Raw genomic sequence first — 20,438 nt, forward strand, 5'->3', positions numbered from 1 at the left:
CTGCGGTTCCTGAAAAGGTCAGGAACCACTGACGTAAACAGTCCTTTACTCGTGTTTGGGGGGTGTAGTTTTCTTGCCCTCATTACTTTCTCAAAGGAAATGATTTCCACTATTGCATGAGACTCCATATCCCAGAAGTCACCGCGAGTAGCACGTCGACTGACGGGACGCATTAGCTCACGCGGACTGTCTCTGGGAGTGCTGAGTCGAATATCCTCGCTGGCGTCTCAACGACAGAAACCGGCTGCTTTATTTCACCTGAATCGGAGACAATACATTACACTTCGAGTTGGGACGCTGTCAATCACACCACGGGGTGAGGTTAACATCGGGTTTTGGGCGGACACTTACGGAGACCAAGAACTGCGTAGCTCAAATCTCTCAGTTGTGAAAATCCAAGACCCACGATGGACCCGAGAGACACTGCCCCTGATTCCTGGGAACAAGAGGACGATGTGGAGGCCACAATCGACGGACAACTTGAATCAGCATTCACAACCCTGAATGTGAACGCTAAACCGTTTGTGCCCAATGTAAACGCTGCCGAATTTGTTCCGGCTTTTGCCATGAAAGCACACTCGGAAAATCTTGATTCTGCTGGTAAGTTCTCAGTCACGTTGGGGAACTACGTTAGCCTGCCTTTAGCTAGTTGCTAACAGGAGCCTGGGCTGGGTAGTTGCTAGCTCACTAGCCACTGTACAGACACGCGTTCCTTGAAGCGCGACAAACTAGCTAGCTGTTTGGTGTAGCGGTAATTTCGTTGGTTTGCCTGACTCGGTCTGACTTTAACACCAACCCATCTATCATGTTAACGTTAACTCAATCATTCGGGCACAGAGTCCTTCTATGGCTTGTTGAATACTTTGTGTTATGACATAGTCTTGTATGTTAAAGTCTTCAAACCAGCCGGCATTAGCTTGTTACAAGTAACCGGCGGTAAATAGTTAGCATTTTGGTTGGGTTGTGTGGTTTCACAATTGAGCTCTTGTGTTGCTCAGTGTTTAGTTAATACATTTTAGCAAAGAAACTGTTATATATATATATATATGTGTGTGTGTGTGTGTATGTATGTATATATATATATATATATATACACCCAGTATAATAATATACTATAATATACACAGTAAATGGAGCCAAGCACGGAGTATTGCTGGCGGTCATGCCTGCCATAACAGCCCTGTTTCACTTAAGATAAAAGCACAGACAGTCACTGGAAAGAAACTGGTGGGAACGTGAGTGTTTGGTGTGACGTGGATATTCTGACGCACTGCTGGTCAAGAGTGGAGCAAAATGTGTCACTGAAAATCGCGTGAAGGCAGGCCGTAAACCTGGTCGAAAATGTTTAGATTCTCAATAAGCGTGTCCCATCTTTAGAAATTGTCTGACTGTGTGTGGAGAGTATCACCAAATGGTAGTTTATGCTCCCTCATATGTGAGTGCTTAACATAATAAAGTGTTAAACTCCTCAGTTTATCTTGGTTTAAAGTGACCTCGAGGTATAGTTCAGCCCTTGATGGAGCATAAAGGAAGTACACGTGTTTTCTGTTTCACACACCCTCGGTTAAGTAATTACCATACTCTCCCTCTAACTGAGCTTGGTCTTTTTTCAGTTGCTGTTGAAAAGATATCCACCATGGAGGTGTCAGAAAGTGCTGGTATGTATAGATTGTGTGTGTATGAGCAGGATGTTGTCGGTGCTCGCTGCATTGTCCTCATGTTTGCAGACCCACACTGCACAGTTAGGATTAACAATGCCTGTAGTGACTCTTACATCAGGAGTTACTGAGATGCAGTTGCAGAACTTTGTATGAAAGATTCACCCCCTCCCTCCCTTTCCTTTTTATTTATTCGTTTATTTATTGCTAAAGATCATTGCTTGGCATTTTTATCGGACAGCAGAAGCAGACAGGAAACATGGGAGAGGAGGTTATGAAAGGCATCAAAGGTTGCCAGCTGGAGTCAAACCAGTGAGGTTATGACATGTGGCGTTTGCCTTTAGCTACCCAGGTGCTCCCATTCCATCTTTCTGTACTCTTGTAGCATTGTTGTTTTATGTATCTAAGCCTGCCACAGGTTGCCCTCTTCAGTATTTGACCACAGACTAACTGAATAGTGACTTTCTACCATCAGTTTATCTTTGTTTTGGCTGTCTGGATCTTACTTTATCCCATTCCCTAGGACTCTGTCTCTCATTATCGCTGTAAACACACATGGCCTTCTTTTAGTGCGAGATAACGTCACAACGCGCACAGGAACATTTTAAAGGAGCGCACAGTGAACCCTCCTTTCAGTATAAGCTTGAGTTGTGAACTGGTGAAATATGATTATTCTGTGAGATATCTAATTTGCGACTACATTGGGTATTTTTCCCTTTCACACATATTAATTGTTGAAAATAGTAAAAATGCTAAATGACTAACATCACACATGCATACGGTGACTGACCATAGTTATTTGGTCATTCAGTTTTTCAGTCATTAAATTTGTTTGACACTCAGGTGGAGAGCATAACATAGTTAGAAGAAACAGGAAGCTAGCAGTTGATGACGGCCGCTTTGGGTTCTGTAATTGATTGTAAATTAATAGTTTAGAGCACATATAGTCATGTAACTATTTAAAAGTAGTAAAACTTTACCTAAACCACCAGTTGAAATTTGCACATGGTTTAAGACAAGTATTTTTCTCTAAATCTCATGTAAAATGTCATAGCTCTCTGCTCTAAGTGTATAAGTGTGAAATAGTTGGTTAACACAATATAACATAAGATACTACGTCACTATGTTAGTACCACGTAGTTAGTAGTACCCAAACTGGGGATCAGAACCAGCCAAGGCTTTTTTGGTTAAGAAATATTGGCCAATTGAATCTATTCAGGCCTCTAAAGCGTATGTAAGTACATGGTAACATCACTTTATTCCACTGTATCACCTTTCTGTCTCTCCAGCAATCACAAAAGGACTCGGACAGAGATTGTTCTGATTATGTGCTCAAAACGCAAACAGTTGTCATGTAGTGTGAATGCTCTTTTTTTTTTGTTTTTAACACTTTGTGTACACATCCATGTGAACAAGTCGAGGATGCTCTTTATTGTCTTAGAAAATCACGTAACACCGTGATGGCTGTTGCTGCTTCTGCTGTCTGTAATTTATGTAATGATCATATGAAGCAATAATGTACTAACAATTTCTAAAAAGTTGCGACGTTGTCTAAAATGAAAATAAACAGAAAGCAGACATTTGCAAACATTTTTTTTTTCTGAAGTCTTCCTGAGCCCATGTAGTGGTATCCTTTCCACGGTCATGTGTTTCACAAAGTGGTGAACCTCATCCCATCCTTGCTTATGAACCACTGAGCCTTTTGAGGATGCTCCTCTCATAACCAGTCATGATTCTATCACCTGTTACTAATGAACCTGTCTACCTTTTTATTTTTTATTTTTGAACTTTTCACAGCTTTCCCAGTTTTTGGTTGCCATTTTCATTCTTTTCTGCAATAGTTTCATGGTATACTGCACGGGAGCGGTTTGACTTGAATTGGGTTTTTTTTCCCCTTTTATTCCTCAAGTTTATATCTTATTTTCTGCTTTTAATTATGTGTCGCTGAAAAAAAATCAGTTCTGACTTTTAATAAGAGTGCCTTTTGCAGCACAAACAGTTTCCATAGGTCTTTTGTGATAAGACAGCTCATAAAATGCTTCCACTGGTAGAAGGTGAAGAAAAAAATAAAAAATGGGGAAACTTCGAGTATGTTGCTGATTACTAATATTACCCCATTTGTAAGGCTTTGTAGGCATGTTAAATAATGACCACGCTCCTGTTTTTCACCAGGTTGAAATGTTTAAAGTTGCTTATCTAAAGGATGCTTATCTGAATGATGTGTGCTGTATTTGTGGATGTGCAGTGTGTGCGACACCAGTGGAGAACGGCGACACAGAGATGAGCACAGAGGAGCCATGGGACCAGAAAGAGGCTGAGCCAAACGAGGAGGAGCCAGGAGGCGGGGACCGGGGGCCAGTGGTGAAAGCGGCCACTGAGGAGACGGCGGCACCGGAGATGATGGAGGAGGAAGAGGAAGCGCCAGCACCCAAGGTTCCACCTACACAGCCAGACGCCCCCAGGAAGGAACACATCAATGTTGTGTTCATTGGACACGTAGGTCAGTGCATTTACATGTCTGTTGTGGGACACTGAGTGGCAATTCTTTCACAAAGGGCTATCACGATATCATATTTTCACCGCAAAATTATTGTGGGCAAAAGGATTCACAATAACGGTGTTATCGCAATATCTGTAGAGAAATCTGAAATAAATAAAGAAAAAATACAGTCAGTCAGATTCTTCTTTTAACATGAGTGTAGTCAGGTGGAGAGAGTGTAGCAAGTGTACAAAAAGAAGTTACACTTAATGAATAGTGTAAAGGCAACCAAATGAACTGATGTTTATACCGCGTTAATCAAATCTGTGTTACTGAATGACGTGGTTCAGCTTTTACTTAATATCCTTGCTGAATTTAAGCCCTTGGTGCCTCTCTGATTGCTCACATGTGCAGTTTATAGCAAACAGAGGGTAAGAAGGGTATAAAACAGTGTATGCTGTGTGTCAGTCAGGCTTAACTGTTCTTGTAGCTGTTATGTTTGTTCCCCTTGTTTGTTGTTGTTTGTCTACTCAACTGCCCAGCCTGTAAACACTGATGTGCCTGTGCTGGCAGGCACATCAGTGTCTTCTGACTGTTTCTCACTATGTCATCAGTAATGTATTCATAAACTATGGTCTGTTGTCACTCAAAATAGACTTCTTTAAGTTAGCATGGCACCCAATCTTACACAACATAATAACCCTGTCACACTTAGTGAGTAGTAGCAGCCTGCTTCATATTTGTCAACCTTTTGGGAGTCATTCTGCTGCATATAATCCAGTCATTTACACAGAACAGCCCAGCCAATCACTGTGTTTCCTGTGCAGCAACATTTGAGTTTTTAGTTTTTGGTTGTCCCACAAGCTCATATCTCTCTGTCTGAATTACAGAACGGTGTAAGAGAGCCTATAATAGGGTTTCAGTATGTATTTTGCTCCAGGGCAGGGTTTATGATTATTAGTCGTGACTTCCTTTTTGTCAACGCACAAGTGGTTGCATAGGAGAAAGTAATGTCACAGTATTGTCTAATCTAAACCTGCTCTGCTTGCTCTCCAGATGCTGGAAAGTCTACCATTGGTGGACAAATCATGTGAGTAACTGTTTCCCTGACATTCCTCATGAGTATTATTCCTTTTGCCATGTCAGGCTTTTGACATGTTTGATACCTGTTCCTGTCCAACAGGTATCTAACAGGCATGGTAGACAAGAGAACCTTAGAGAAGTATGAGAGGGAAGCCAAGGAGAAGAACCGGGAAACCTGGTGAGTTGTCACCCTTCAATGTCTCAAATAATTTAGCTTTAGGACATGGAAAGTTGGTCTGTGCACAGGAAGTGATGATATAGTGCTGAAGTTGTGAGATTTTGTTGTGTTTGTGTGTGCGCGTTAACATGGGCAGGAACCACGTGTGTCTGTGTTCTGCTGAGCCAGCATTAGTTTAGATTGTTTTCCCCACCACTGGCCAAATCAGCAATAGAACATCACCTTTCTGTCTCCCAGGTATCTGTCTTGGGCTTTAGACACCAACCAAGAGGAGAGGGACAAAGGCAAGACGGTGGAGGTGGGCCGAGCATACTTTGAGACAGACAAAAAGCACTTTACCATCCTAGACGCTCCAGGTCACAAGAGCTTTGTGCCCAACATGATCGGAGGTGCATCACAAGCAGATTTGGCTGTTCTGGTGAGTCCAGGAGATTACCAGTGTTGTTAAACTGCTTAGAGTGGAACATCAGGTCAAAACTAGTACACCTTTTTTAAAAAATTTTTTAAACACAGTAGCCTCAGGGTTCCCTTAACTTTACATCTAAGCATGTCAAAATCCACGAAGACAAATTAAAACCGCAGAAACTCGGCTGCGTCGCTGTTGTTTAAAAAACTAAATCCTTTAATATGTACTCATGGCAGCCGGTTGTTACTTACTGTTTCACTGAGTACTGCACATGCCACATTCAAACTCCTGCCTCATAGTATGCAGGCCGCTAGGAGAAGTGATTCTTTTCAGGGCAGGAACTACAGCTAAGGAAACAAAACTGCAGATGTGTCACACAAATATAAAAGCAAATGTGCAAAAAATATTAGATTCACACTACTTTAAAGTTGAAAAGACAGTTAACCCCACCACACACACACACTCACACTCACACTCACACACACATTCAAAAAACACTCCTGCAATTTTTTTTAATCTGCTTCTGTTGATTTCTACTGCTATTAAATCAGGTGGCCACAAGTAACTTTGTTTATGTAACCTAGGGAACATTGCTGATTGAAATATGATCCTTTTTGTTACATGTTAGGTGGATACCACAAGTAATCATTCAGACATTCTTTTTTTTTTTTGGTTTGTTTTTGCACAGCTCTTATAGACAAAACCATTTACTAAATGAATGTGTTGATCCTCAGGTAATCTCTGCGAGGAAAGGCGAGTTTGAAACTGGTTTTGAGAAGGGCGGACAGACACGGGAGCACGCCATGTTGGCCAAAACAGCTGGTGTCAAACACCTGATAGTTTTGGTGAATAAAATGGATGACCCTACAGTCAACTGGAGCCTGGAGAGGTACATATATGGATAATACTGAGCGAAATTCATGACTCACCTCTTATTTAAACTTTGAACAGCAGTGCATGGATCGCGTTCGTATAATGTCAATAAGCAGTCTATAAAAAGATGATTGATTGCAAACATTATCACACGCTAAGCTTCTCTGCTCCTCCGCAAGTCAGGTTCTGCAGTGAACTAATTTCTTAAATATCAAACCCAAGTCTGCAAAAATCTTCTTTAAGGAATGAACTGCTTGTAGGTTTCTATACTTTTAAACATCATGTATACAAGAACCACCATTTTTATGTTCTTGGATCACAGAAAAAATTTGGCTCTGATACTGTGTGTGTGTGTGTGTGCTTTTTTTTTTAATAGTTCTGGCTTTTCTAGCAAAGTTGTTTAGTTCCCTGCATAACCTGATTTCTCTCTGGCTTCTTGTGTAGGTACTTTCTCACTTGTTCACAGGCCAGACCTCAGTTAAAGTCAGGTTAAAATAGCATCAGTTGTGACAGCACTACATAGGGCAGCATGATATTAAATGTATATTTTGATCTCCAACATGTCCAGTGTCCATGGACAGATGAAAAACATATAAAGGCATAACAAACACTGCTAGCAAACTGGTAGTTAATGGTAGCTTTGAGGATAACCCTCTAGTTATGCTGACGTCACTCTTGCTGGCACTGCAAGACCTCATGGAAGTAAACATACCTATAAACAGAGTTAGATTTAAAAACAAACAACTGGCTTTGCAAATGTTTTTTCACTAAGGAAATCTAGTTGACACGTTTGTTAGATCTCAGTGCCGTACACGATGCATTTCGGTTAGTCAGACTGAAACGTAACTTTCCACATGGAGTCTTTTAATGTTTCCCAAAGGGTTGGAACGAACAATGCTATCCACAAACTAGTCAACGTGCACTTTGCTGTGCAACAGTTCAGATCCCTTCTATTATGGAACAAACTCAATTACCAAATCCACATCATGCCAGATGTCTGGACTGGTGTTAATGTTCATTCTCCCCACCTAATACACCCTTTGGACAATTAGCAGTAGTGGTGTTTTATTGGACTGCAGTATATTGAAAAACATTCTCTTACCTATGGGGATCTATGATATTCAGTACCCATGTCACTACATGTCATATCTTTACACATGAAACGCTTGCTGCCATGTTTGTATTTTTTTTTTCTTCTATAAAGCTGTTGACATCTGCTGTTGTTGACCTCTCAGATATGAAGAGTGTAAGGAGAAACTAGTGCCATTTTTGAAGAAGGTGGGCTTTAATCCGAAGAAAGACATTCACTTCATGCCATGTTCCGGACTGACAGGAGCCAACCTGAAAGAGCCCACTGACATGTGCTCCTGGTACACGTAAGTCCTCCAGCTCGTCCTCCTCAACTGATCACTGTCAATATGATTGCTCTATAGACGACTGATATGATCGTTCTTGATTGATCTGTACTAAGTGCCGTCCGTATTTCATGTTATTTCAGAGGTTTACCTTTCATTCCACACCTGGACAGTTTGCCAAATTTCAACAGATCGAGCGATGGCCCGGTCAGATTGCCCATTGTAGACAAATACAAGGTAAGAATCTGTCTTTGTAACCCCCCCCTTGATTCATATATTTACTTTAAAGTCCATAAAAATATTGTTAGTTTCAGCTACTGTGCATTTTCAAAACATTTCAGGATTCTTTAGCTGCAATATGCTCTATATGCACGTCTGCATTCAAAAAGTCTTTGGCTGTAGATGTGGATAACTAAAATGCTGGAAGTAGAAAGGATTTAAAATGTCTGGATCATGGCGGTCTCCAGAGAAACACTGTATATTACTGTTGTCAGTACCCGAGTGTAGTTTCTAAAATTAGCCCTCTGACTGTCCTGTTTGTTAAAGATTGACTCCATGAATTGGTGCGCTGTTGGTGTTTTGATACTAGGCTGAAGTGTGCTCAGAGTAATGGGAGTGTAAGTTCAACGTACAGATACACAGGTAACCGTTATTGTCCAGTCAGTCTTCGCTGTGAAGTGACACTCGCCCACACATTATAGGACTGTCGAAGTCGTTGCGTTGTTGTATGACTGTCTAACAGTAAAGTATCTTGAAGTTGTTGTCATTTGCACGTTGCACAGGTAAACAAGGGTCACACGTTACTAGGAATCCTCGACCAGTCTGTCTGGTGGCCGAACTGCATTTATATATGCAAGAAGTGACACGTCAGTAGATGCCAGATCATTAGCTTTCTTCTTCTTTTTTTTTTAATCTTTATTAACAACAGTCATTAAAATCTTCCTCATTTCCTGCATTTCTTGTGTCCGTTCGCATCAAGGAGCTGTGCTAGCTCATGTTCTGTTGTAAGTGTTCCAACTCCTGATATTTCCCTCACACTATATCATTGACCTCAGTTCGTCTGCTGTTAATCCCCCTCGAAGAGGAATTGGACTCAAAAGACATTTAACTTTCTAACAACCGCTCAGGCGTCTGAAGTGTTGGCCCGCACTGTGGTAAATCAAGGCCTAAATCATTTAGTGTAAACTTGGCATTATTTTGCCATCACATTTTGAACAGCCTGGTTTATGTGTCATTGACTGTAGTCATCTGCTGCACTTGTCATGAGGCTAAGCCACTCTGTATACACTCAAAACGTGAGTTGAGTCCCCGCCCGGTGGCTGCACTCTGCAGGAAGCAACACATGAATCCTGCCTTTTGATCGACTGATGCAAACACATTGTTCTTGTCTCACCTGCTCTGCAACACTCTGTCAACCTGTCTCACCAGGACATGGGCACTGTGATTCTGGGCAAACTGGAGTCGGGCTCCATCAGTAAAGCACAACAGCTGGTCATGATGCCAAACAGGGTAAGCCTTTTCACCTGGGACAGAGAGAGTAAAAACACAACTGAAACTTCATTATGTAACTATTTTATTTGTAATCCAAATGCTTCACACTGACTATTGTTATTTGATCACATAAAGTGTGTGTTTGTTTTGTGTCATGAGGCCGTGGACTATAGACTATCTCCTCCTGACTATGCTAGACTCCTATCTTTCTCCTGTCTCATTCCTTGTTTGTCTACTTGTCGTCTGTCCTCGTTACAGCATGTGGTGGAAGTGTTGAGTCTCCTGTCAGACGACGTGGAGACGGACGATGCCGGGCCAGGTGAAAACCTCAAGCTGCGACTGAAAGGCATTGAGGAGGAGGAGATCCTGCCTGGCTTTATCCTGTGTAACGCTGAGAACCTCTGCCACTCGGGGCGCACCTTTGACGCCCAGGTCAGCATCACGCAGCTCGTGGTCCTAACCAGCAACAGTTGTACACTGGTCCACTTCCAGCGATCCGGATTCAAATTCATTTGTGGAAAAGCAGTAATAATAAGCTGGAGGATTAGCAAGTTGTGCTGATGTGATGGCTTATCCCTCTCACATTACCGCTGTCTGGATACCTCCAGGGGAACCTCCTAGCAGCCAGCAGAGTAGTTGGAGGAATCCGCTGGTGCACTGAGAGTTTGTTGCTTTAAGATGTTCTCATAGTCACTGTTTCTCTCCTCGTTACAGATTGTCATCATCGAACACAAATCCATCATCTGTCCAGGTTACAATGCAGTCCTTCACATTCACACCTGCATTGAAGAAGTGCAAATTACGGTAAATCTTCAACATAACTCTTACCATGAGGCCTTCGCAAAAACAAACGCAGTCACAGATTGAAACTGCTCATGAGCAATGACTTGAGCTACAAAAATCATGTTTTTGCTGATATTCTGTCTGCTCCGTCCACAGGCCTTAATCTGTCTGGTAGACAAGAAGACAGGAGAGAAGAGTAAGACACGACCACGATTTGTCAAACAGGACCAGGTCTGCATCGCCCGCCTGCGTACAGCAGGAACCATTTGCCTTGAGACCTTTAAAGAGTTTCCTCAGATGGGACGGTTCACCTTACGGGACGAAGGTAAAGTATCTTCAGATTTTTTTATTATTAGTATTGTAAATATAAATTGCAGTTTGCACTCATATTATTTGTGAGGTAAATGTCTTTTTATATAGCTCAAATTCCTAATTATCATTTTTCATAGTCTGTTGACAGTGTGCGTAGGAAGTCAGTGAAGGGAACTTGGGATTATTGTTGTTTCAGTTCGATATAGCAGGCTCAGGCTGAATGCTGCCGCCTTCCCAACTATCACCACAGCAGAGAGGTCAGACATGGCCAAACAAGGAAACCTTCTTAAGTAGTATAATGAAGTGGATATAATGTGACGGAGATACACTACCAAGACACGTCTGCGTGAACTGAGGATCGCTGAGTCTCGTACCCTGGTGGTCAGATACCGACACTTTGGGTTAGTGGTTTGGACCAAGTTTTAGACAACGTGAGAACAAGATGAAGTCTTTCCCCACAATTGTTGACCCTGCCAATGAGTACAGATCATATTTGACCAGAACTAAAATCTTCCAAAACTGTGTCCCAGCACCAACCTGTTGGCTTGTATCAGATAGATTTAATTCGCATTTTATGTAATTCACTGCTCATCTTATTTTCAGGATGGAGCTATAAAATAGGGATACATATCACTTTTGTTTTTTTTTTCATTGTTGCTTAATCTGTCCTTTATTTTCCTCAATTAACCCAAGAGTTGTTTGGTTGCTGAAAGGTCAAATATGTTGAAAATTGTTGATCGTAGAGAAAACCAAAAAATCTTCACATATAACTCCAACCAGTTACTGCAAAAACAAACTGTAGTTTGGAATATGAGTTGGAATTATTTTAGCCTTTAGAAGTCGAAATGTTGAAACATAAATCTGGTCGTAAAAGATGAGGGACATGGAAGGATTGTATTTATTTATTTATTTATGTTGTTTTATAGCTGAGATGGAAACGTGATGGTGGTCTGTTGTTTGCGTGCGTTTCAGGGAAGACCATCGCCATCGGTAAGGTGCTGAAGCTGGTTGCTGAGCGGGACTGAACATGAGATGAGCTGCTTTGGAAGTCCTGGTGAGAAGGAGCGGGCAGAGCTCAGTCATGACCCGCCCACACTGTTGTCAGCGGTGACGGCACCTCCCTGTCACGCGCCGCCCCCACCCCCTCTTCTGCGTGCCGAAGATCAGCTTCAGAAAAAGAAAAAAAAAACAAAAAACTCATGTGATAAAGAAAAACCTGTTTTTAAAGCAAATGACCAACCAAGATGAAGTCCACACAAGTCAGCTTTCTCATATTGAGAGCTCAGCTATGCCATTTCTGGGTTAGCCCTCCCTCCACCTCTGCCCACCTCCCTACTCTGGTCTACTTATCATTACATGATTATTTTCTTCCAGATTATTTTGTTCTTTTTTGTTTTGTTTTTTTTTTTGCTTTCATGAATGACAATGACAAATGGCAGAAATTCTATCTGTAAACAGATGTGGACCAGGGTTGTGCTTGGAGTATAGAAAATGAGTTTCAGGAGTAAATTGCAAAAATTGTTTGAAAGAACATAACCAGTTGAAACCAAAATGTTTATCTTGGGTGTACATGTCTCCCTTTGCTTTTACCCAGTTTTTTTTTTTTGTTTTTTTTTTTTGGTTTCTCATGTGGCGTTCTGGCAGCGTGCTTGAGCGTGTTCAAATGTTATTAAAGCAAACAATTATGACAATAAAATAATAAATTGGGAAAACAAAGTGTGTTCATTTTCGGAGCACATTCGGTGTCTGGGTTCATACTTTTTTTTGCCATGTTGAGATAACACCAGTCACTTAAACTCTTAAAGTGGTTGCCTTTAATGCAGTTTAAACATTGTGTGGGGGACATGTTGGTGAACCATTTCACTCTTAAAATAGTAAATTGGTTGTGTCTATATTATGAGATGTGTACGTGTGTGTCATTTGATGGGTAACAAATGTCAGTTCAAGAAGGGATCTATCGGGATCGTTTAGAAACTCAACATTTTGTCCACCAGAGGGCGCTGATGACTTTATTTTCATACTGTTAAAAAATGTCTACTTAATGAAATGTGTATCTCGCTCACAGCACTGTCAGAACTGTTTAGTTTTTTTTTAAACTTTCATTATCAACCTAAAGAATCCAGTAATGCTGTGGCTGTACATGGAGCACCTGCAGGTACTGGCGTTAGGCTGATCTACATTCACCACAAATGGAGGCGTTTAAGTAAGTGACTGCACTGACATTATATATATTTACGTATCACTGTTTTAGGTCTGATTGATTCCACTGATGAGATGTTGTTCACACAATAAAGTGACTGAGTTTAAAGGCCGCACAGGTGATCAGAGCTGATCTGTTAAGTGCCCTTGTCGACCCACTTTGTCAACACTGCCTCTTCCTGTTTTGGCCAACTGATACAACAGTATACCTGGAATAACACAAAGTTCCAGGGGTTTTTTTTATTATTATTTTTGTGACCTACCAATAAAGCTGAGAGGTTACCTTGTTAAGTAATGTCATGAGTTTCTTGAGACAGCAAGTTGAGGCTCATTAGGTGAATATGAGCTGTTCAGATCAGAAAGCTTAAATAAAGGTTAGATACAGATATGTTTTTGGGGTTGGGTGGAAAATGAAGATATTTTTAAATAAACCCAGAGGTTGCACAGCATGTTGGAAGCTGAAGAATTAAAAAGTGCTGCAGTCCACTGAAAAAAGTCCTACTTTCAATAGAAGACTTTGAGAATCACATTTCAAAGGAATATATTTTATTGTCAAAATTTTATTTTTTAATTTTATTTGTTTGATACTTAAAGACTGGCTTGCACAAAAGAAAAAAAGAATTATTTGAATCTAATATTAATTCAGAGTTTAGCCAAACTAGATTTTGAATTACACAGAGCTGTGTTGCACAATGAATTCATTCCCACTGAATTCCCAGCACACCCCGTCACTTCACACAGGTAGGTGTTACTGTTAACAATGGCTCCGTGCTGTGAAAACAACTGGAAACACATATTCTGGGTAAAATGCATCTGAATCAGTCTGTTCCGTGAAGAAAAAAAAGGCGGGCCTTACCGACCAGGTGGAGCTCTCAGCCCCTCCCCCAGTGGTACCACGCCCCTCGTCTGTGAGTCTGAAGGAGGTGACCTGAGCGCCTCACCTGGCTCACCTTACAGCAGCCCGGAAACTCAATGCCTCGGCTCCAAGGCTGCGGGCGGTGAATGGTTGTTGTCTGAGACCTCAGCGTCTCTTATGTGGACATGGAACCGGTGTACCAGGGTCTGGGCCGCTGTGTGTGCTGTTTTTGGCTTGCAGTAGCCTTTGACATCGTGGGACTGCTCGTGCTGCTCGTCGGGGTGTTTGTCAACGTGTTTTTCTATGACTTGCTCATCTACGCGGGCGCCATCGTCATCTTCCTCAGCCTGGTCTGGTGGGTGTTTTGGTACTCCGGGAACATCGAGGTGCCCCCGGCGGAGCTGGAGGATGATGTCGGGTTACTGAAGAAGGACAAGGGCGCTTTTGGCGGCATCAGCGGGGCGGTGAGGCGCCTCTCCAGCCGCGTGTCAAGCGGCATCAGAAACTCGTTGCGCAGGAACGGAGGACCGTCCAGCACCCGCACGGGCCGCGCGCAGAGGTCAGCCAGCGGGCCGCCTTTGGCCTCTGGTCAACAGGTCGCCGTTGCTATGACAACGATGACCCCACAGGAGGATACCCCGCACGCTGCAGTCTCCTCAGTGGCGGGCTGTCACATAGAGATGCCACACACTACAACAGAGACCTCACCTACATAGAGTGGGCCCACAGGTAGGCCTGTCTGTGAGTCGGATATGAACATCAGGGATCTGACAGTTCAACATCCATAGTCTGCACATGGAACAATTATGTCCTTTTTTTAAAAAACTTTTCTTTATTGTTTTATGTATTCCAAGTGCAGCGATGTGAATCTATCCATTCGATACGCTAAACTACAGTGTTTTTAAGGTTTGATTCGAATTAAAGTTTAATTCGATTGTTTTCTCAGTGGCCGCACCTGATGCCAACACAATACAACTGGAATAAAGATAACTTGTGTTTATTAATATTATTGTTATTAATTCATATGAGTAAAATTAAATATCCAAACATCAAACGTATTGTATTGAATTTCTGTGTTGGATTATGTGAAACAAAAGACATCACATTTTATTCATTTTAAGAGGGTTTCACAGGGTTCAACTGCATAAATGATCCTCATTTAATTCTGGATTTTGAACTATGAGAAAACATCTTTCCAGGCGTAATCTTACTTCAGTGTAACTGTATTTTCTTTCAGTTTGATGTGGTTCAAATGCAGGACTAACTGCAGCCGAGGCAGTAAAAACTCTTATCATTGGGTAAATGATTAACCGTGCTCAAAGACAAGCCCTTACTTTAAACAATAGCAGCTTTAACTGAAACTAACACATCAAATTAATAGGACGACCTCTGTTATAACACACATAAATGATCCTTCTGATCACCTTTTGTCAAGTCAATCATGTTTCATCCATTTTCTGCCCCACAGAGACTTGAATAGAGCCTGCCTGCCTCACATTGTCTTCAGTGTGCTCCAGATGGTGCACAGCTTTTCTACTGTTTTGTTTTTATTGAGAAATTATTCATAATTGATGATGATACATGTGAGCAGTTGTTGAGTTGTTATGACATGTTTTCTATTCAAATGTATGTTTAGAAATGTTTTGTTTTAATCAGTATGCCAGCATGGAATAAGTCTTTTTGAGATCAACAGACAAAGTTAGGACTTTTATATTGATGACAGTTGTAAAAATGAGGCCAATCTCACAGGAAATTCAAAATTGTGTACAGCATATGTATCGTTTTTGGTCTGATGGTCCTTTAACAAAAGTTGAAAATTGTCACTTTGTACCAAAAAATAGTACCAAACGTTTAAATGTTTGTAAGACAAGCGTGAGCTGAATGTGTTACATACCAACATGGTCAATGCTGGAAACCATATTTGTTTTCCAGTACGACGCAACTCACAAATTCACTGAAAGACAAACTGAATTTAGAAATACTGAATCCATTTTGAAAGTTCTTGTCAGGTTTTAGATATTTTTAATGATTTTTGTGGCTGTTGTAATGACGTGTGACCAATGCTTTGTGTGATCTGTACTGTTTTCTGTATATGCTGCTATGATTTTTATCATTTGCAGTTGTAACTTTATTTTAATCTTAACAATCTGAGGAGACTGTTGAATGTTCACCACCGCATATGTCATCCAGAAGTTGATGGACCAAAACTTGCTGCAGTTGAATGTCAACAGAACTATTGCCTTCAGCTTTGTAACTTCCTGATTACAGAAATATTTCATTCAGCTTTGTAACTTCCTGATTAGAACACACTTTTATCTTGCTTACCTTTAAAGTTGCTGTAATTAGATGTATCAGATGACAATGTGAACTCATGGTGACAGTGGTCACTCGAGATGAACCTACAGATAATTATCACGTGAATCTGCAGCTGACTTCTGCTTTATGCAGCGTTATAGTGAGTTTCAACTCATTGTCAAAATTCAAATTCACCCGGCCCAGTCCTATTTTCCCTCACCCATTCTCTCTCAGCATTCACCCTACCCTCAGTCAATGAAATTAGCAAACTTATTCAAAAATCCAAATCTTCAACCTTCCAATTAGACCCCCTTCCTACCATTTTTGTCTCTGTTCCCTCTCATCACAGACATCATTCACTCTTCCCTCACCACTGGAATTGTTCCTTCCTCTCTCAGAATACCCACTGTAACTCCAATATTCAAAAAACCTGGTTCAGATCCCAACAGTCTCAATAATTTTTGTCCTGTTTCAAATATTCCATTCATCTCCAACATTCTTGAACAATTCCAGTCTGGTTTCCGTCCTTTCCATAGCACTGAAACATCACTTCTCAAAATCACTAACAACCTCCTCCTTGCTGCTGACTCCAGTACACTAACCATTCTCCTCCTGCTTGATCTGAGTGCAGCCTTCGACCTCACACACCATCCTTCTGGACAGACTTTCTTCTATTGGCATCACAAACACACCTCTTAAATGGTTCCTTTCATACCTTTCAGACTACACTCAGTTCATCCAGGTAAAATCACTCACTTCCCACCCAGTCCATGTCACCACAGGTGTGCCCCAGTCCTCTGCCCCTGTTGTTCACCATTTACCTTTTCCCTCTCGGTCACATTTTCCGCAAACATCAAATCCACTTTCACTGCTACGCGGATGACACCCAGCTTTACCTTTCAACCAAATCTAGCTCAACACTCCCACCTTCCTCCCTCACCAGTTGCCTCCTTGAAATAAAATCCTGGTTCACCTCAAGTTTCCTCAAATTAAACAGCAATAAACCAGAACTTCTTCTAACAGGCACAAAATCAACATTAAAGAAAGTCCATAACTTCTCTATTCCCATCGATGACTCCTCCATCTCCCCCTCCCCTCAGTTAAAGAGTCTGGGGGTCATCCTTGACAGCACTCTCTCCTTGACCTCCCACATCAATAGTGTCACTCGGTCCTCCTACTTCCATCTCTGTAACATCAACTGTCTCTGTTCTTCCCTCACTCCTCTCTCCACTGCCATTCTTGTTCACAACCTCATCACCTCCTGTTTAGACTACTGCAACTCCCTTCTGTTTGCCCCCCCCCCCCCAAAAAAAAACCCCTTCATAAACTCTAACTGGTCCAAAATTCAGCTGCCCGTATCATCACACGCACCCATTCAGCCGCTCTACTCCCCAGCTCTGGAACTCACTTCCACCTGACCTCCGTAACTCTGACTCACTTCATTTCAAATCCAAACTCAAAGCCTATCTGTTTACACTGGCCTGCTCACTCTGACCACTACTGCATGGAAGCATTGTCCATTTTAAATTGGTTTTTTTTATTTTTATTCTCTGTTATTGTTGCTAATATTGTGTGTGGGTGTTTTTTGTTTTTTATGATTAATGATGTAAGGTAATCTTGAGTGTCTAGAAAGGCACCTCTAAATAAAATGCATTCTTATTCTTCTTATTACTATTATGCATATTTTCATTTCAGTGAATTGTTAATGTAAATATGTTCAATTAAGTAAATCACTCAGGCACTCGAGATTATGTGAGACCACAAGTGTCAGCTGTCCTTTCAGTATCAGTCACAGCTTGTAATGACAACTATACAGGTGTGTCAGTGCACCTAAAGCCCAATGGATAAGCCTACTCTCCACCTTACAAAACATGTAGCATTCTGAAAGGAAAATTCATTCATTCATTCCTTCAGAGCTTTCAAGTAGAAATACCCTTCAGGTAGCCCATAAAGCAGGAGCAGCTGCTGCTTGTGATAACAGCAGTTTGGATCAGACTACCAGCTCATGCGGTTTCAAGTTTATGCTGTGACCTTTACCTTACTAAAGAAATACGGTTTCTGTTATATATCATGTTGCTGGTTAGTTGGGACCTACTGATCCTTCTTGCAGCAGCCAAGATGTTACAGCAGGGAAGATATAATTAAATGCATAATGCAGTCAAATAAAGGTGAGCTGAATGGTTACGGTGAAGAGAATAGTGGCGTGGAAAAAGAAGTGTAGTTTACCACAGGCTCCCTTGTCCCCACCCATGCTGATAACAAGCCTCAGTGTTTAACCTTTGGAACCAGTTGACTTTATTATGCTGCTGTTTCCTCTGGCTGTGGCCATGCTCTACAAAAATGTAACAAATGTACTTACCTCAGTGACATCACCAAGCTACATTAGAGTCACAGAGAGCAAACAACAGCTGAACTAAAGACGGAGGTGAGTTTTCCTGCTGAGCAGTGGGAGCTGCACAAGAGGAAGCACACTGAATTCCAGGAGGCAACAATGCGCTGCTCTTCATGCTTCATGACTTAAAACCATAGATATAAACAATCATTAGAGGCAGGGCCATAGTTCGTGTATTTTGAAAATTCTAGGGTCATGAGCCACCACCTGGTACGTATTCCTCAGTATGAGTTAAAACCTAAACTCCAACAACTAAACTAAATGACATGAGGAAATGGATTGGAACTGAATTTCTGAACCAAAAAAAAAACCCCCCACAGTGATCATTTGATTTTAACTTTGGTGTTGTGACACCACAGCTTACATGAAGTACTGGCCTGTGCTGAAACTGTTCATTAAACTGCCTGTGGATTTCATCTTTAGTCTCTGTTCTCTGTAGATGTGTATCATTTTTACTGATCAGTGAAGTACAGTAGTTCATACACTCTTATGACTCCCTTTAGGATTAGATACAAGACATTTATATTGGTATCCAGAGGTGTAACGTAACAAGTACATTTACTCAAGTACTGTACTTGCATAGAAATTTCAGGTACTCTCTTTATATTCCACTTTCTACTTGTACATCACTACATGTTGGAGGGAAATGTTTTATTTTTTTACTTCACTACATTTAACAGTTAAAAATATTACTTTTTTCACAAAACATACAAAGAGCTTACATGATATGATGTTGCAGCATGATGCAGTATTTATAAGTATAGCTACAAGATTATTTGATTAATTAATGGGTTAATTGGCATCAAATTAATTGACAAGGGAAAAAAACAACTAAAAATGTTTCATGGTTGTGAACTCTTACAAATCAAACAGTCAGTTAATCTGATGGAGAAAACAGAGAGCAGATTAATCCAAAAGGAAAATGATCATCAGCCGCAGTCTTGTGCAAAATGATTCAAAATGAGCTCGACATCAAACAACTGCAACTGCAAAATCCTGCTTTTACATTGAGGCTCGAGTAATAATAATCTAATAAGGTCAGATATTACAGTGGAACAGGCACAGGGGACATTTTACTCACTGAGTACTTTTACTTTGAATAGTTTGAGTACATTTTCCTTATCATATTTCCATACATACTGAAGGACCATACCCATCCAGGTCACAGGCTGTTTACTCTGCCGCCATCCGGGGAAGCGCTATAGGACTATGCACACCTGCGCAACATGGCTTAAGAACAGTTTCTATCCCACCACCATCAGATCGATGAACCCTCTGCACCCCCCCTTGCTGCATCCACTACACCCACCCCTTAACACACACCCTAAAATCCATTCCACACTGCAACCCCAGCACTCATGGGTCTTGTGCAATGGTTCCTGTTCTACCTCCACTGCTACATTGCAGCTCACTGTATACCAGTACTACTCTGCTGTGCAATACTCTGTCGTATCGTACTGTTGCGCGTTAATACTACTCTGTCCTGCAATACCTGGACTTGTGCAATACTACTTGTCGTGCAATACCACTCTGCTGCTGTGCATACTCTTCACCGTATATATTCGTAGCAACTGTAAAATTTTCTTAGGTGGGTTTGTATTTCTGGTTATATTTTTTAGCTGTATATAGTGTTGTGCATTTTAGAACCTTTATTCTATTTAACTGCTCTTATCTAGGGCTTCTTACTCTGTGCATCTGTTGGCCTGCTCTGAACAACATCTCACTGTACTTGTATAGTGACAATAAACACTTCTATTCTATTCTATTTTTACTTAAATAAAAATAAAAAATAAATACATATAAATACTTATAAATAAATAATTATAATAATAATAATAACATGTACATGTTCAATGTACCAGTCCACAAGTGCTGATGATATATATTATTTAAAATAATATATGTTGTGTATACTTATATACTTTTGCCTTAAATTAAAAAAGCTTGCATATAAGGCTCCTTATGAGTGTAAAAATTAATCTGTATATATTTTAACTTTTTATACAGTTGCCATATTTAAAACGTTGGAGGTTGTCTTGGAGGTTTTCAGTAACATTGCTTTTATGACACTTAGAGGC

At 41.0% G+C, this 20,438-nt stretch overlaps 2 protein-coding genes across 3 annotated transcripts; both read left to right on the forward strand.

Annotated features, from left to right (window-relative positions):
- The first annotated feature begins 119 nt into the window (after nucleotides 1-119).
- gspt1l (G1 to S phase transition 1, like) lies at nucleotides 120-11,818 on the forward strand. Of its 2 annotated transcripts, XM_046416637.1 has the most exons (14): nucleotides 120-600; nucleotides 1,614-1,658; nucleotides 3,904-4,158; nucleotides 5,194-5,227; nucleotides 5,321-5,398; nucleotides 5,636-5,816; nucleotides 6,539-6,693; nucleotides 7,913-8,053; nucleotides 8,176-8,269; nucleotides 9,461-9,541; nucleotides 9,782-9,955; nucleotides 10,238-10,327; nucleotides 10,463-10,631; nucleotides 11,591-11,818. In XM_046416637.1, the coding sequence occupies exons 1-14, from the start codon at nucleotides 408-410 to the stop codon at nucleotides 11,641-11,643; spliced, it is 1,743 nt and encodes a 580-aa protein (XP_046272593.1). In that variant the 5' UTR covers nucleotides 120-407; the 3' UTR covers nucleotides 11,644-11,818. The 2 variants fall into 2 exon arrangements, with proteins under 2 accessions (XP_046272593.1, XP_046272594.1); XM_046416638.1 differs by lacking the exon at nucleotides 1,614-1,658.
- Nucleotides 11,819-13,657: 1,839 nt separating this feature from the next.
- si:dkeyp-72e1.6 (transmembrane protein 238-like) lies at nucleotides 13,658-17,273 on the forward strand. Its single transcript, XM_046416639.1, has 2 exons — nucleotides 13,658-14,402; nucleotides 15,142-17,273. The coding sequence occupies exon 1, from the start codon at nucleotides 13,859-13,861 to the stop codon at nucleotides 14,387-14,389; it is 531 nt and encodes a 176-aa protein (XP_046272595.1). The 5' UTR covers nucleotides 13,658-13,858; the 3' UTR covers nucleotides 14,390-14,402; nucleotides 15,142-17,273.
- The last annotated feature ends 3,165 nt before the right edge of the window (nucleotides 17,274-20,438 follow it).

The sequence above is a fragment of the Scatophagus argus genome, chromosome 16, assembly GCF_020382885.2.
Source record: "Scatophagus argus isolate fScaArg1 chromosome 16, fScaArg1.pri, whole genome shotgun sequence".
NCBI lineage: Eukaryota > Metazoa > Chordata > Actinopteri > Scatophagidae > Scatophagus > Scatophagus argus.

What these genes read in the sequence shown, in the direction of transcription:
- gspt1l (XM_046416637.1), top strand. Translation starts at nt 408, where the DNA reads ATGGACCCGAGAGACACTGCCCCTGATTCCTGGGAACAAGAGGACGAT. An exon ending in GAGAAGAACCGGGAAACCTG is followed by an intron (nt 5,399 to 5,635) that starts GTGAGTTGTCAC and finishes TCTGTCTCCCAG; the next exon opens with GTATCTGTCTTGGGCTTTAG. An exon ending in GTCAACTGGAGCCTGGAGAG is followed by an intron (nt 6,694 to 7,912) that starts GTACATATATGG and finishes TTGACCTCTCAG; the next exon opens with ATATGAAGAGTGTAAGGAGA.
- si:dkeyp-72e1.6 (XM_046416639.1), top strand. Translation starts at nt 13,859, where the DNA reads ATGGAACCGGTGTACCAGGGTCTGGGCCGCTGTGTGTGCTGTTTTTGG.